Source organism: Eleutherodactylus coqui, chromosome 5 (assembly GCF_035609145.1).
Source record: "Eleutherodactylus coqui strain aEleCoq1 chromosome 5, aEleCoq1.hap1, whole genome shotgun sequence".
Classification (NCBI taxonomy): Eukaryota; Metazoa; Chordata; class Amphibia; order Anura; family Eleutherodactylidae; genus Eleutherodactylus; species Eleutherodactylus coqui.
In genome coordinates this window covers 241,583,604-241,600,385 of record NC_089841.1, presented here as the reverse complement: position 1 = coordinate 241,600,385, position 16,782 = coordinate 241,583,604, and the positions used below count along the sequence as shown (strand labels likewise).

General features: G+C 40.8%; 1 protein-coding gene across 1 annotated transcript in view; it reads right to left on the bottom strand.

Annotated features, from left to right (window-relative positions):
* The window catches only part of GRIN3A (glutamate ionotropic receptor NMDA type subunit 3A), a 349,904-nt gene that overhangs the window by 145,317 nt on the left and 187,805 nt on the right, over nt 1–16,782 (bottom strand). The window contains exon 3 of the mRNA XM_066604389.1: nt 14,443–15,490. Coding sequence (XP_066460486.1) covers nt 14,443–15,490 — 1,048 coding nt within the window. The remainder of the gene's footprint in view (nt 1–14,442; nt 15,491–16,782) is intronic.

Here is a 16,782-nt window from a genome sequence, read left to right as displayed (position 1 = left end):
GTTAGGGTCCTTTTACAAGGAATGATATTTCGGGTGCGGTTGCCCGACAGGAATGATCATTGCTCAGTGAATTGAGGCGGAGTAAACTGGGGAGCAATCTGGCCTGCCCGCCTCAATTCATGGTAAACAGGCAGTTGATCATAGATGATTGGCTGCCTGTTTGCACAGGATGATCATTGCTCAGTTTTTATGCATGCATAAACAATAGATGCTAGATATGTGAATCTCAATGATTTAATGACCTGTGTAAAAGGGCCATAAGTCCCACAAATCTGTCACCTTAATCATACTCTCAACACATTCAACACACCCTCAGAAGTAACAGCAGTGTGGAGAACATTATACAGCAGTGCTGACCAGTGTAAGTGTGATTTTAGTAACTGTGAAACTGAAAATAAATTACTATTAGCTGAAGCTGCATGCCTATGTGAGTCTCTTTGTTTTTGTCCACCTTTTATAGCTCCCTGCTCTTTCTTCCCTCCTTCCCATGAACTTCTATGGGCAACATGAAACAGCGACAATCTAAGACCCACTCCCACTACCCGTAATCCATCTTATTGTCTCTGTGAATGGCAAATTTCAATGTCACTATCTGAACGGGAACTCAGCAGATGTAGTACTAGTGTGGCAGCCCAAATACAACCTGCATTCATGTGCTGCTAAATTAGAGAGGCACAACTACACTACTTGCATAGAATGCATGGTCATTCATAGTGAATAGTACATAAATAGAAAAAACGATTGCGATGTTCCGCAACCGTTTGCTATTACTTTCCGCGATGTATCGCAGGTCCTCCGCTCTGGAAAACCGTATGCGGAATCCAACCCATTCATGGTGGCCCGGCCTCAGTGTTCAGTAAGTGACATGAAATGGTTCAACAATAAATTCCAATTATAAAAATATTAGGAAATTTTAACCTGAAACACAACAATAGTCTGAATTCATAAAAAAAAAAGATAAAATAGGTCAGCACTTCCCAATAGAAATCTACAGGTGCACGTTAAACCATCGCTGCAACATACAATAGAAGCAGAAACCAAAAAGTAGCAACAGCACGCAAAATAAATTTACTAGTAGAGGTATACATACCTATAAGCAATAGTCTAACCGCATTAAATAAAGCAAGGTTCTTGCCAACGTCCAGGCGACCAAACTTTCAGATGGGTCCTAACACTGAGATCAGGTGGTTTAATCTTAACCTGGGAAAGATGGGTACCTACCTCTAAGAATGCTCCTCTCTTGGGACTAAGCCTACAAATAAACCCAGTGAAGATAGGATACCATTTATATGGTCCAGCAGGAGAGACAGAAGGTAAATGGGCGGCAGGTGTGAGCGACCAAGTGAAGGCAGCCGAAACTCCACAATATTTGCAGAAAAATAAGAATAAAATAGGTTAGCACTACCCAATAGAAATCTATAGGTTCACGTTAAACCATGGCTGAGAGGAACATTCTTTGAGATAGGTACTCATCTTTCCCAGGTTAAGATTAAACCACCTGATATTAATGTTGGGACTCATCTGAAAGTTTGGTTACCTGGATGTTGATAGATGGGCCAATATGATTTGATCAAATTATATACCAAGAACTTTGAATTATTTAATGTGGTTAGAGTATTGATTATAGATAAATAAAATAAATCTTGTTATTTGTATACACCATCTTATTCCTCAGCACTTTTAGGTAATTTTCTTTATTAGTTATTACCACCCACCCAGCTGGGTACTCATTTTACCGACCTCAGAAGGATGGAAGGCTGAGTTGACCTTGAGCCAGGTACCTGAACCTTGTGGGGATTGAACTTGCAACCTTCAGGTCGGGACCAAGAGCTTACACTCAGCACCATACAAGGCTGTATATCTCTGATAGTAAATGTATTTTGGTTTTTGGTTTCTGCTTCTATGTATGTTGCAGCCATGGTTTAACGTGCACCTATAGATTTCTATTGGGAGGTGCTAACCTATTTTATCTTTTTTTTCTACAAATATTGTGACATTTTGGCTGCCTTCACCTGGTCGTAGCCGCCCATCGCCCATTTACCTTCTGTCCCTCCAATTGGACCATATAAATGGTATCCTACCACCCCTGTTTTTATTTGTAGGCTTAGTCCCAAGAGAGGAGCATTCTTAAGGGTAGGTACCCATCTTTCCCAGGTTAATATCAAACCACCTGGTATTAGCATTAGGACCCATCTGAAAGTTTGGTCACCTGGACGTTGGTAGATGGGCCAATATGATTTGATCAAATTAAATACCAAGAACCTTGCATTATTTAATGTGGTTAGACTATTGACTATAGGTATGTATACCTTTGATAGTTAATGTATTATGCTGTCGCTTTTTGGTTTCTGCTTCTGAATTCATGATTTTTAAAAAGGGCTTGTTTCATGGAACACATAAAGAACTAAAGTAAATTATGGTTTGAAACTGATTGCAAACTATTCCTACGTGTCTCAACCTTTGTAAATTACTTTCGAACCCTCTCATTCTATATAACTAGTGTTGGAACAGATTGCATTACAACATCCCCTAGGGCAGAATTTGGACAGTTTTGCTCTGCAAAACAAGCACATTGCTATCAAAATGATAAGAAACAAGGCAACTAACCAAAAAAGACAAACAGACAAATATTACCCTAAGAGATGTAGGTCTGTCCTACGGAGAAATTGCCAAGAAAGCCAAGGTGGCAGTCAGTACAGCTTGGAAAAGCACTTGGGAAATGGAGGAAAGTGACAGGAAGAGGTCTGGCAAACCAAAAGCCACTACAAAATTAGATGACAAGTTTTTGAGAGTCAAAAATTTTCGTGATTGGCGCCTTACAGCGCAGAATCTTCAAGCATAGCTTAATGCAGCAAAAATAAACAAGATTCCGTTTTAACTGTGAAGAGAAGACTTCTATATGCTGGTTTGACAGCTAGAGTATCAGTACGAAAGCCACTGATAAACTACTGGGGGAATGGAAAAATGTCTTTTGCTGGAATTTAAAGTAGGCAAATTGCACAGGGTGAGTAGCAGGGCTACCAGAGCATTTTGATATGCTATGCAATACCCTATGGTGTATGCCAAATTGGTCATGGGTTCATATTACAGCAAGGCAATAATCCAAAACATATATTATGTCAGAACTACTTTAAAAAGCTAGAAGAAGCTGGCATGCTTCAAAGAATGGAATGACCTGCACAGTCTCCAAATTAAACCCCACTGAGCTTGTTTGGGAGGAATTGGACAGAAAGGTGAAAGAAAAGCAACCTACAAGTGCAGCACATTTGTGGGAACTTCTGTAGCAATGTTGGGAAGAAATGTCTGAGCAATTTCTGAATGCAATCATAGACCAAATGCCTTGATTGTGTAGAGCTGCTATATCAGTGAGATGTGGCAACTTTGAAGAGGCAAAAATCTAGATTTATGGGCGCCTTCAGACAACCGTGTATCGGTGCGATATACGGGATCCCTCTCTACAGGGGGAGCAGGCTGGAAGAGCTGGGAGCAGTGCACAGAGCTCCCGCCCCCTCTCCGCCCCTCGCCACTATTTGTAATGGGAGGGGACGGGACAAGGCAGAACTAAGTTCTGGAACTTAGCCCCGCCCCCTCCCATTGCAAATAGTGGCAAGGGGTGGACAGGGGGCGGGAGCTCAGTGCACTGCTCATGGCTCTTCCAGCCTCCTCCCCCTGCAGAGAGGGATGCCGTATATCTGCACCTGGCCGATATACAATCGTCTGAAGGCTCCCTAACTTGATAAAACAAAGTTAATCCTCCATTGTTAATCATCTTACCTTGTTTATTGTTTCTATGTTTTCATTTTAAAGTACATTTGAGACATTAACTGTGTAAATATCAATAAAAATTAAAGTATTCTAAAACTTTTGACCAATAGTGAGGGGACAGGAATATTTCCGCAAGGTTCCAATAGGTGGGTACTTAACCTCATAATGAAATGGCCTATTTTGGTTCTAAGGACACAATAATTTTTTGTGAATTTTCATCTCCACTTTTTAAAAGCCATAACTTCTTTATTTTTCCGTCAAGAAGGCCATATTTTTGCGTAGAGAGCTGTAATTTTTATTGCTACCATTTATTGATTACTTAATTTCTCTTACTGAGAGCAATCACATTTTAGATATACTTAACACATTACATAATTTCTATTACATTTTTTTAGAGGGCAGATAGAAAACACCTCAATTCTGTATTTGTTTTTTCAATCTTTTTTTACAGCGTTACTAATGGGGCATAAATCACATGCTAAATGTTTTTCTGCAGGTTTTTGCACTTTTGCACAATAAAAACCCCCTTAATGGAAATTATTTTTTTGTACTGCTGCATTAAGTCCCATGAGTTTTTTATTTTACATGAACAAAGTTTTGGAAGGGCTTGTTTTTTAAATGACGAGTTGTAGTTTTTATTGCTACAATTTTATGTTAGTGATTAGAGATGAGCGAGCATACTCGCTAAGGCAAACTACTTGAGTGAGTAGTGCCTTATTCGAGTACCTGCCCACTTGTCTCTAAAGATTCGGCTGCCGGCGAGAGGCGGGGAGCGGCGGGGGGAGAGCAGGGAGGAACGGAGGGGAGATCTCTCTCTCACTCTCTCCACCCCGGCCCCCCCCCCCCGCTCACTCCTGCAACTCACTGCTCACCCACGCCGGTAGCCGAATCTTAACCCCTTGAGTGGCGGGTTTCCTACCACCCTGTCGTGCCCACCAGGGCAGGTTTTTTAAAATGGTCTAATCATTGAATTTCAACTAATTTTGCAGTTGCGTCTCAAGAGCCATAACTTTTTCATTTTTCCATTGACATGGGCATATAAGGGCTTGTTTTTTGCGGGACAAGTTGTGATTTTTTTAAACGGGGGAGGAAAAAAAGAAATGGGGAAAAAAGAAAAAAAGGGGCCATGTCATTAAGGGGTTAAATAATGTATTAACTTCCTTCTCTGGGTCATTACGACGCACACGGATACCACATGTGTGATTGTATTTTTGATTTTTTACAAAGTAAAGGGAGACAAGTGTTTTTATTATTTTTTTTATAATTTTTTAACTTTTTTTTTTTTTTAATTTTAATTTTTTGTCCCTTTAGGGGACTTCCACAGGGACCCATCAGGACCCCCTGATCACATTCCGGGGGTCCGATGGTGACAGCTCTTTACATGCTGCAGTGACAGCCCTTTACATGCTGCAGTCACATAGACTGCAGCATGTAAAGGGTTAACACAGCAGAGATCGGAGGTTTTCTCTGATCTCTGCTGTAAGAGCTAGTACCTAGCTGTCCTCTGACAGCCAAGCAGCAAGCTCTCCCTGCCACAGAGACCATCGGCTTGCTTCTGACAAGCCGATGGTCTCTATGGCAACCTGTAAACAAAGCAGGAGATTGCCGACACATCGGCAATATCTTCTGCTGGTTTTTCAAAGTCCTGCACTGCTCTATGTGGGTCTGTGCAGGCAGAGCACAGTGCCACAGCTTGTGGCATTGTGCTCTGCAGCTCCCATAGTGATACATAGCCCGGAAATCTTCCGGGCTATGTTGCTTGAGCAGTGAAGCTCGTCCCGGAAAATTTCCGGGCGTGCCACTCAAGGGGTTAAGAGATGAGCGGGCAGGTACTCGAATAAGGCACCACTCGCTCAAGTAGTTTGCCTTAGTGAGTATGCTCACTTATCTCTATTAGAGATGTCTTTTTTTAAATCACTTTTATTGCATTTTTTCAATAAGGCGAAAAGAACCAAGAAAGCATTTTGGTTCTCTTTTTAAAATTTTTTTTATAGCGTTTGCAGGAAAAAATGCATATTTAATTTATTGTATGGATGTGACAATACGAAACATGAGGGTTTTTCAATATTTACATTTTTTGTAAACAAAGTAGGGAAAGTGCACAAAAAAGGTTTTTTTTCTTCTTACAATTTTTTTTACGTGTTCATTTTCTACCATTTTTACTTAGTTTTTTTTTACATTTTTTATGTACCTATATGGGCCTAGAACCTGCAATCCTATGATCGCTATGATAATACATTGCAATGCTTCTGCAATCATAGGCCATGGCAGACCCAGGCACCAATATCTGTGTGTCTAGTTGCCATGGCAACCCATCCGCTCTCCACAATTACATCACAACAGGCCATTGAAGTCATAGAAGGAGTGCCTTCACCTCTGTAAACCCTTTACACGCCAAGATAAACATCAATCATGGCATGTAAGGGATTAACAGCAGGGATCGGTGTTCTCATGCACTGTTGCAGAAGGAGGCCGGCTATTAGCCAAAGCTGGCTACCACTACGGATGGCATGGGCTTAGCTTCGGAGCTCGAAACCTCCATAGGGCATAAATTTATGTCTATTTGTGGAGGCTTACATCCTGTCACAGGAAGAGGTTAAGGAGCCGTTGAAAAGACCACTGCTGCCCTATCTAAGGAAAACACAGAGGCTGGTCTGCGTGAGCCTAATTTGTGGATTATGTATGATTGCTCCTGCCCGTTTGTCATGTGAGCTAAAAGACAGGAGTCTCCGTCTATTATTTATTGCCTGACAGGCAAGGCTTTTCCTTTTCATTTTGCTTTATTTTATTTGCAATCATGCACAATAAAGCTGGCCGTGTGTCAGTTTAAACTTACTCCTCGCTGCTGACTCTGTGATTTCTGGAGAAGAAAAGGCAATCCCCAGCTAATCCTCATCACAATATATCCATTTGGAGGCTTAGGCCTAAAGAGAAGTTAGCATTAGGAATCCATCTGAAAGCAATGGTCACCTGGATATGGTAGATAGGCTCATATGTTTTAATCAAAATCTGCGTGGAGCACCTTGCCTTTTTATGCGGTAAGTGTATACACTCTGTCAAAAAAAAATCAAGCATTTAGAAGAAGTTGCCATTTCGCTGCAAAACTCAGAATGCAGTAACATCTCAGGCAGATATGCAAATGATTGTGGCATTATGAGATGAACGGTCTTGTCATCTGAGACCTTAAGAGTGGTTCCACCCATGGTCTTCAAAAAGGCTCTCAGAGCCTTCTTGTGTGTAGTGACCTCTTTTTTCGGTTTGTGTAGAGCTTGTTGACTACTAGATGCCTCTACGATGCAATCAAAGAGATTTTGCCCAGGTAACAGAGCTGGGTGGTCATATCAACGATTTGCCCGCCACCTGGGCCATTCTGATCAGACCTTTAGGAGGTGTGGTTACTAGTGAATGCCTGAGCACATGCACACAAGGCAATTGGGCTAAGATGACCAATAGAGAGGATCATCCGACAAGCATGAGCAGCTCCCTGTATTTCCTTATCCACCATCCAGAGACAGATGGCACCATCATTACAGCCCCTGTGTCTGTTGGAACCATTTCCAGGCACTCGACTAAAGGACATTAGGTCTACGTGGCCCATTACGTGTACTGTATTTGACACCCACCCACTGTAGTCTCTGTTGGCACTGGTGTTGTGAATGATGAAACGGGTCTACTATGTAGTTGAACTGGGTTGCCTTTAGCGACGAATGCGTTATTAGTTTGGGCACCGATAATGGTAATGTTTGTGGAACAGATGTGCCTGCACTAGAGAGAACAGTGCAGGCACAGTTGGAGCTTCCTGTTCAACCTATGCAGTTAGCTAGATGAAGACGGATTTCCTGCATCATCTTCATCTAGCTGCATAGCTGAATAGGGTTTTGTACAAAAAAGTACAAAATAGGCTGATAAAGCTTATTGAAAAAATTCTTAGAATGCTTTTAAAAAAGTGCAGTTACTCTTTACCTTTTCAAAGTAAATTTATTTATTGCTTTATTTCTACAATTAAACAGTCTTTAGCAGTTGCCAACGGAATAAAAGTCCTCAAAGTTGCTGTACCTCACAGTTTTCATGACTATTAGGGTGGCCCAAAAAACTCAACTTTCAACTACAAAGCAAGACACCCTCTATTTTCTTTCCTTTGAACAATCCTTTATTTGGGGCAGAGCTTCAGGTTCTTATGTCTATGACAAGGTTGGGCTCGAAGACCATGAGTTTTCAGACTTTTTACTAAAGACGAAGAAGAAAAACAACTGTTGCTTGAAGTCCTAGAAGCAAATCGCAAGGCTGTTTCAACACAGAGGACCAAGAAGTCTGCTGCCCAGTCCTTAAGCACTGACTGATGAGTATTTGTGTTGTAATTTTGACTATTTTCATATATCTGGAGGTATTTTCAGGTGTATAGATTGTCAGGACAAATGCATTGTCAATATTTAATGTTTTAAAGCAGTGTTCCCCAACTCCAGTCCTCAGGGACCTCCAACAGGTCATGTTTTCAGGATTTCCCCAGTGTGGCACAGGTGATGTAATTATTGTCGGCGCCTAGGACAGGTGTCCTTACTATAGGATATACTGAAAACATGAACTGTTGGGGGTCCCTGAGGACTGAAGTTGAGAAACACTGTTTTAAAGTATAGGGGTTCTTTTGCAAAAGCTAATTGTTAATATTAATGCTGTAGCTTGTGTAATTGGAAATCTTGTGCATAAACACCACTTTTCATAATATAATATATATATATAACAGTTTTTAGCACCATTTTGCAGTTTGAATTAAAAGCTAAAACTTTACCCTAATAGTAATCTATTAGCAGATGAAAAAAGTTGTCTTGCTGTACAGCTGCCACTGTAATTTTGCCATATCTCTATGGGCCACCCTAATGACCATCCTATATTATTACATCTTCTGATACTTTTTGCATGAGTGTTTGTATGTGTATAATAAACAATAAAAGTTATTCAGAAGGAGATTCACATTACACTAATTGACATCACATGCTTTTAGCTTCCATCTCTGAGAAGCTGTAATATAGATTAAGTTGAATCACAAACTTTTCTTTGCTTCCCTCCGTAATCTCATTCACAACTGTGATGGTATGGCAGCAGTAAAGATTCATAGAGAAATGTGTCCATTGCTTACACAATGCATAGTGTAGGTAAAAGAGAATACAGTACAAATCAATCTCCCGCACTGTACTTGGATCATAAGAACGTGTTACAAAAGGAAGAGTAATGTGCTATTGAAGAAGCACAAAGTAACTGCATAAAAGCGGAGTCCGGACTCTAAAGGTACCGTATTGCTATTCACTTCAGTATGTTGTGTTGTAAGTGAAATCTCATTCAGTTTCACACACAGGAAAACGAATGCAACATGATTAACTCTTAGGATGCCTACCCACTAGTGATGTTTTCTTGCGATGCAAAAGCGAGTGAAAACACAAGCCTTGAAACACCAAGAAAACGCTGCGATATTGCTCATTGTTTTAAATGGGGCCAGCAGCAGCAGTGTCAGCCCCATTGAAAACATAGAGAGTACATCGCGGACTTCTGCCACAGCTGTGACAGCTATGGTACGGGATTCCTTCATCCCTGCGGGGACCAGGCAAAAGTGGCAAAAGTCCACGATGCTGTGCCATTGCTTTCAATGCCATTGTAAGTAGTGGATTTCAGGCAGGCCCCGCAGTGATGATTTTTGGGGAAGCGCTTGAAATATAATCCCTTCCCTGAAAATCATTCCTAGCTGGAAAAAAAAGTAAAAAAAAAAAATTTTTACTCACCTGGAAGAGCAATCCGGCTCTTCTCTCCGGCCCTGACAGTCATCTTCTGTCTTCTGGAGGCCGGGGATTGAAAAATCCCTGCCCCCACAAAGCGCTGGTCTGATTGGCTGAGCGCTCAGCCAATCACAGGCTGCGCTCAGCCATTGAATGACAGCTAAGCACTGCCTGTGATTGGTCACAGAGCTCAGCCAATCACAGGCAGCGCTCAGCCATTCATTGAATTATGAATCATCAATCACAGGTCACTTTGGCCAGGCTCACACGCGTGAACTAGATTCCGCATGTGGGAGGTCCGCACTCGATTCCGGCTGTGAGCCTGGCTGGTGACCCTGTGTACCTTATTTTCCTGATGACTGCAGCGGCTCGCCATCGGTCATGTGCAGTACTTTTCTTTAATATATGTATTTCCTGCACCATTGCAATGTTAACGGAGTATGGACTGCGAGTTGGATGGCCTCCATTGGCTTTAATGAAGGCCATCCATGCGGAATGTGGGGCAAAATAGAGCATGCTACGATTTTTCCAACGCAATTTGTATCCAAGAGTGTGAGCGAAAAAGTAATTTTACATGCTTTACTGGTGATAGCGTTGTGTCAATGTGAGAACTTTTTTTCTTTTCTTAGTTGTCTAGCAACTTGATATTATGAGCTAAGACACTTGTCAGAAGGAAACTTTGTCACATGCTAGCAAAATGGTACTGGATAGCTTTATACTAATATTGTATGTGTATGATATTCCATCTCCCTTATTTGCATATTACCCAGAGGAGCATGGATGGCCTTATAAGTCTTCTCACTCACATTCTGGGTGCTCTCCCTAAGGAGTGATGATACCCTTCCTGACCAAAATCACAGGAAGCTTACTAGCCAAGCCAGGATCCTACTACATACTGATGAGCGGCAAAACCCCCCAAACAGCTGTCTGTGGATGGATTCTGGCTTGGTTTACAATTCCCATCATTGCTCTACAGACCTATATAAAGGGTCAGCATTGATTTGAAGGAATGCTGCCATCTAATAGGTGGTGCTGCAGAGGTATTGTTCCATGTCCCTTATTAGGATATACTATTATATAGTATCAGACAACAAATCTGCTGCTAGATGCATATTTAGAGTGCTTGAAACTGGCCAATATTGCCGGTGATTTCTATCGGCAAAATACCAGGTTTATGCTGTTGTTCCGAATACGCTGAAGCTATTGTTCTGACATATGATCTTAAAGTAAATCTGCAAGTACATTTTATTGAATTATCAATATTTGCAGATATTCCAAGAAAAATAATATCGATCTGAAAGGTCCATGTAATTCGTATGCTATATATTTCAGATTGATCTAATGAAATTGCATCTAAATAGCAAGAAAAACAGTTTGACTGGAAATCACCGAAAATACAAGTCTGGTGTATTTTAAATGGCTGCATTCACAATTAGATTCAAATATGGCTTTAAAGCTTACTAATAGTTATCCATTTTAGAAAGAACAGTGGTTTGTAGCTTAAAGGGTTCATCTCAACAATTGTTTTAAAATCCCTATTCTCCAAAAATAATAGCAGATGGCATCTGCTATTATTTTTGGGGAGTAGGAAGGGGCGTAGCTAAAGGCTCATGGGCCGGGGTGCAAAAATTTATCTTGGGGCCCCCCAACTTCTCTTAACCCCTCAACACAGAGCCGTAACTTGAAGCTCCTGGGCCCCAATGCAAAACCTGTAACAGGGCCCCCAACTATAATCCTTTATTCATAGTACTGGGCTCCCTATATGGAGAAGAAAGGCTTTATGGGCCCCCTAAGACTCCTGGACCCGGGTGCAACCGCATGCCCTGCACCCTCTATAGTTACACCAGTGGCTGATGCTATACTCACCTCTCCTATTTCTCGTCTCGAACACCGAGAACTGTGATTGGCTGCAGCAGCCTAATTGCAGCCTGCAAGCAAAGACCCAGCAGCAAGAACAGAGGTAAGGTGCTTGACATGCCGCGAGCCAGGAGAGTTGAGTATGGCCTCTGCTATTATTTTTGGCCACGGAAGTAGAAATTGATAAAAAACATAACTCGGAAAACCCCATTAAGAAAAACCTATCAATCTTATGACTCGTTCACACGGGCGTATGCATACAATGGTGCGAGTCTCCCACAGTGTTATACGCATCACAGCCCATATGCTCTGCTGGCAGAGAGCCGGCAAAGATCGCATATGAGATTTAATTGGCACTGAGGATGCCCAGGCATCTGACGTCATGGAAATGCGCAGAGTGATTTTTTTTTTTTTTTTCAAGTTTGCCACTCTGAAGAGCATGCGTATGGACAGCACTTCATATATAGCCCAATCAAGGGCTGCATATGATACATAGAGAAATAGAGCATGCTGCTATTTATTTCTTCTGCATATCAATATGCAGTGCCCAGACGCAGGTGTGAATGGAAGAATGACTTTCATCGCCTCCATTCACCACTTGTTGCGCATAGGAAATACATCCATCATACGAGGTGACAACCCCCCTTACTGACCCTTACTGACCAGTAGCAGAAAAGTAATACTGTCTGGTTAACTCTTAAACTAGTCAACACGTCTGCAAGGATCATCCAAAAAGTATTCCATGTTTTCTCAGAAACAGGAGTCACGTGATTCTTTTCAGAGCTGCTGATTGGCTGGGAGGTATCACATTCCCTAACTTCATTTCTTTGAATTGTGAATTGTAAAGTGTAGTAAAATATGTTGCCATTCCAAAAATACAGATTATTTTCATCACGCGATATACCCGCTAATGCCAAAGAACCTCTATGGGCTTTGGCCCCTTTTAGGTGATGTAACTGAACCTACTAGTATTATTGAATTAGATCATGATACTGATGTCCTTTCTTAATTGGTTTGTCATGATGCAAGGTTCTCTTTAGAAGATCACCTCCTTAATATGGCACATGCTTTCAAGCTTTAGTTTCAAACACTTTTTACCTTTTTTTCATACTTGCATTTCAAGAGTCAAATTTTTTATTTTTACCCTCAATATGCTTTTTGCAGGATGTTATAGGTTTCAATGACACCATTCTGGGGTACATATGATTTATTACTTAGCTTCTTTAACGTTTTATTAAACTTCTTTTAAATTTATACTTTTTTGTTCCCCAAGGGCTCCTTCACACTGGCGATCGCGTTTTTGTCATAAGAATATTTCGGCAAAATCACGTCTTTGTTCCCGCGATTTTTAAGCATCGGCAAATGCTTTTTCCTAAGAATGATCTTGCATTGCATCGCTGCCGCATGAAGTCTTCTCATTCGAAAGTCAATAGGAGTTTCTAATGTTAAAAACGCATCACATTGTATGAAAAACGCAAGTTTGAGTGTAGCGATGGGATAAAAAGGAGGCCGCATAGGGAAACATGGGACACAAAAATTGCAAAATGCAGAAAGATAGGACATGCTGTAATTTTTTTTTCACTCTACATCGCATGAGTGAAAACATTGCGAATGGCAATGAAACCATTGAAAATCATTGGTTCCATAATTCTGCGTTTTAACTCACTCTTGCTTCACACGATTTTATCGCAAGTGTGAGAATACGTTTAGGCCTCTCACACGGGCTACACAATTATCGCTACAAAACGCATGTATGTAAAGCCAATGGTTTCTTTCACATGAGAGATGTTTTGTTGCTTGAAAGAACCCATTGGAAACCATGAGCCTCACATACATGCATTTTGTAGCTGAGATTTTGTAGCCAGTGTGAAAGAGGCCTAAGCAGTATCAGCTATGCTGTATCAAGTCCCCTTAATACATGCATGAAACTTCAAAGCCTTATAACCCAATTGGAAAATGCTTAGAGCTCATTTGGAGGTCTTTTTGAGATCCCTGGCTACCATAGTAAAGTATCGGAGTCCATAATCACATTGCAAGGAGCCGATGGGCTATCAGAAGGGATCCCCCTCCCACTATAAAACTCTGTGGAGTTAGACTGCAACATCTTAGGGGTTAAAGCGATTGGAGACCAACGTTATTGGCTGCCAGTCACTGTCTCATGCATGAGACTTGTTAGTAACAGCTAGTCATCGGGTTAGCAGTGCATATGGCAGTCATTAAACGGTTAAAGCATGATCCTAAAGACACTCTATTCGGAGAATTTATTAAAAAAACAGCAGTTAAAAAATCTAGTCCAAACTTTGAAATGTATTTGTGTGTTCTGCAACTAGAGAGTCCATAGTGTGAATATTCCAGTACCCAGAAAGTTTATCAGAGGATGCCAGGGAGAAATACTGTATCCGTGCATCAAAAGACGCTGTCATGTTTGAACGGCTCAACTGCTTACTATATACAGACCTATATCTGGGGTATTCCTATATAAAAACACTAGTAGGTTTTTAGCACAAAAAAAGCAAAACAATAAAAAAAAAAAATCTGTAATTTCTGCTGAGATGAAAGCAATTTTCAGCCCTCCTAGAAATTATTGGTCAAACATTACAAAAATGCTTTGCTACAAACGCAACATAGAATGTGTCTATTTTCTATACTTTCCCCTTCTAATGCTTTCAGACACTTATTTCTTTCACTTTCAGAGAAATGGCAATTCCGAAAAGGTTACAGTAATCAAGACATGACAAGATAAAAGTAGAAATTGCATTTTTCATGAGAAAGTGGAAATTTAATCATAGTTACTGAAGATCTAGCTATCAAAAATGCATATGTCTTTCCATGTTACTGCCAGTGACAACATTTAATATTTGCATAATAAGAGTGTTAAGCAGTGGAGCACTTATTAAAAATGCATTACATCTCTACTTTTTCAATGATAGATCATACTAACTGACAACTATTCCACTACAGTATGATCTTGACTATGTAATTACACAAAACCCTATAAAACCTACACAGCATCGAGAAAGCCATAAATAATACAACTATATTAAGTTTGACCTACCTTAGGGTCGTGTATTCCAGAAAGCTCTTCATAAATTTTTTCCCCCACCATAACAGCTGCCAAATTAGCAGTATATGTTGACAGACAAAACAAGCAAAATATAGCCCATAGATTCATCAGGAATCGTCCAGTCCAACATTTAGGAGTTTTGATAGAAGCTGTCCTACCAAATAATATGGCGTAACACACATTTAGTGCCGATGAGAAAGAAAAAACTTTGCTGCGGTTTCGGCCATTTGGAGTCATACCGAAGGGGCTTTTCCACTCATAAAGTGTTAAAAATACTGCAGTAATATGAAGCGATACAAAAATTCCCAGCCACATTGTCCAATGAAGTGGCCACATGAAAGCTCCGATTGGTGCTGCTGTATCCTTAGTCCTTACTAAGATACCTAGACTTGTCGAAAAGAAGGGACTTGTAAAATCAATGACTTGACTTCTAGCTGTGTTAATACTAAATGAGGTCACAGCCATGTGAGCAGCACCACTGAGAAGATCTCCCACAAGTCCTGTCCAATGACCGCTCTTCCAAGCTCCGTACTTTCCATCACCGACGATATATAAATCAAAGTCAAAGTTCAAATCTTCGGACAATTTTTCCAACAGGTCAATGCAATAACCATAGCAACATTTTTTGTATTCAATTGGCACTGAGTCATTGCCACTTTGCAAACTTTCAAAAAGACTATCTAATACTCCGGAATCATTAGTCATAGGATCTAAACAAAGCTGTCCTGCTAGGCATTTGCCATCGTCATCTACATTTCTCGTAAAGACAAATGGAGGCTCAATCAAAGTCACAACCCTAAGGTGCAACCGTGATGGTTGTTGGTATTGGTTTTTATACCTCTGAGTCTGGTCTGGCCACAGTCCATAATCCATGATAATTTTTTCATCCTGCCAGCTTCCAAGTCGAGTCCACATAGGATTACCCACTGGATCATGTTGTAAGTTCCAGATAAAATAATGGTTTTCTGAGTTGATAATTGCAGATTCCTTAACTTTAATATGTCCACTAACACCACTAAAAGTTGTGTTTCTGAAAAACCTGTGAAAATAAGATATAGCAGATGAATCGTCCGTAATACCAAGTTGAAGCTTATTACAATAATGGACAGCGAGGTATGATTTGGTACAGAGAATGAATTCAGTACTACCTATTAATTATTTCATTTATTCTATACTTTTGTAATCTAATATTGAAGCCTACTGTACAGTACAGTAACTGTATCCTAATTATTGTGTTTTACCATTCCAGTTACTATGCAGAAGTAGTTCATTTACCGGTGTAAAGTTCAAAACTATGTAGTGTGAAAGGGGACACAGGAGCTGTCTTACCTACTTTTTCCATTTGTATATTGGAGATTACTATTTGTAGTCCTTTAAGACCTCGTTCACAAAACAGAAATTCACTGTGGATTTAAGCGTGGATTCTGCATCCAAATCTGCCAATCCCCACCATTTTAGCATTCTATTCTATTGAAATGCTAGCATGCTATGAAATGTTTGCAGGATAATAAATTGACATGTCAATTCTTGGCATGGTTTCCACACTAAATCCACATGGAAACTGCGTTTGGTGGCCCCACATGAATTTGCCCCAATGGCTGACGCTAAATATGTGTATAGATCAGCATTCACATCTATGGCAGCACTCCAAGGCAGCACTCCAATCCGGCTCTTCTCTCTGGCCCTGACAGTCATCTTCTGTCTTCTGGAGGCCAGGGATTGAAAAATCCCTGCCCCCACAAAGCGCTGGTCTGATTGGCTGAGCGCTCAGCCAATCACAGGCTGCGCTCAGCCATTGAATGACAGCTGAGCACTGTCTGTGATTGGTCACAGAGCTCAGCCAGTGAGCTGTCAGATCCACAGTAGCAGTGTTTACCCCATGTACATGAGGCCAACGGGTGAGTTCACATTGAATGAAGTTGTTGCAGAATTTCGGTTGCGGAATGTGCACCAAAATTCTGCAAGTTTGTACGGTACAATGTTAGTGAATGGGTTTTAACAAACCCTACTTACTCACTGTGGGAAAAATAACCAAATATAAAATGGACAAGGCGACTGCTAGGTGGATTCACAGCTGGCTGAGTGATCATACTCAAAGTGTGGTCATAAATGGCTGCACATCCAAGTGGAAGATTGTATCAAGTGGGGTACTAAAAGGCTCTGTCCTAGGCCCAGTGAGGTCAACATTTTTATAAATGATAAATAATCTAGATGAGGGAATTGAGGAGAAACTGATCACATTTGCTGATGACACACAGGTAATTTTGCCCCTCCACTCTTCCTTAGTCAGACCTCATCTGCAATACTGTGTCCAGTTCTGGGTATCCCAAT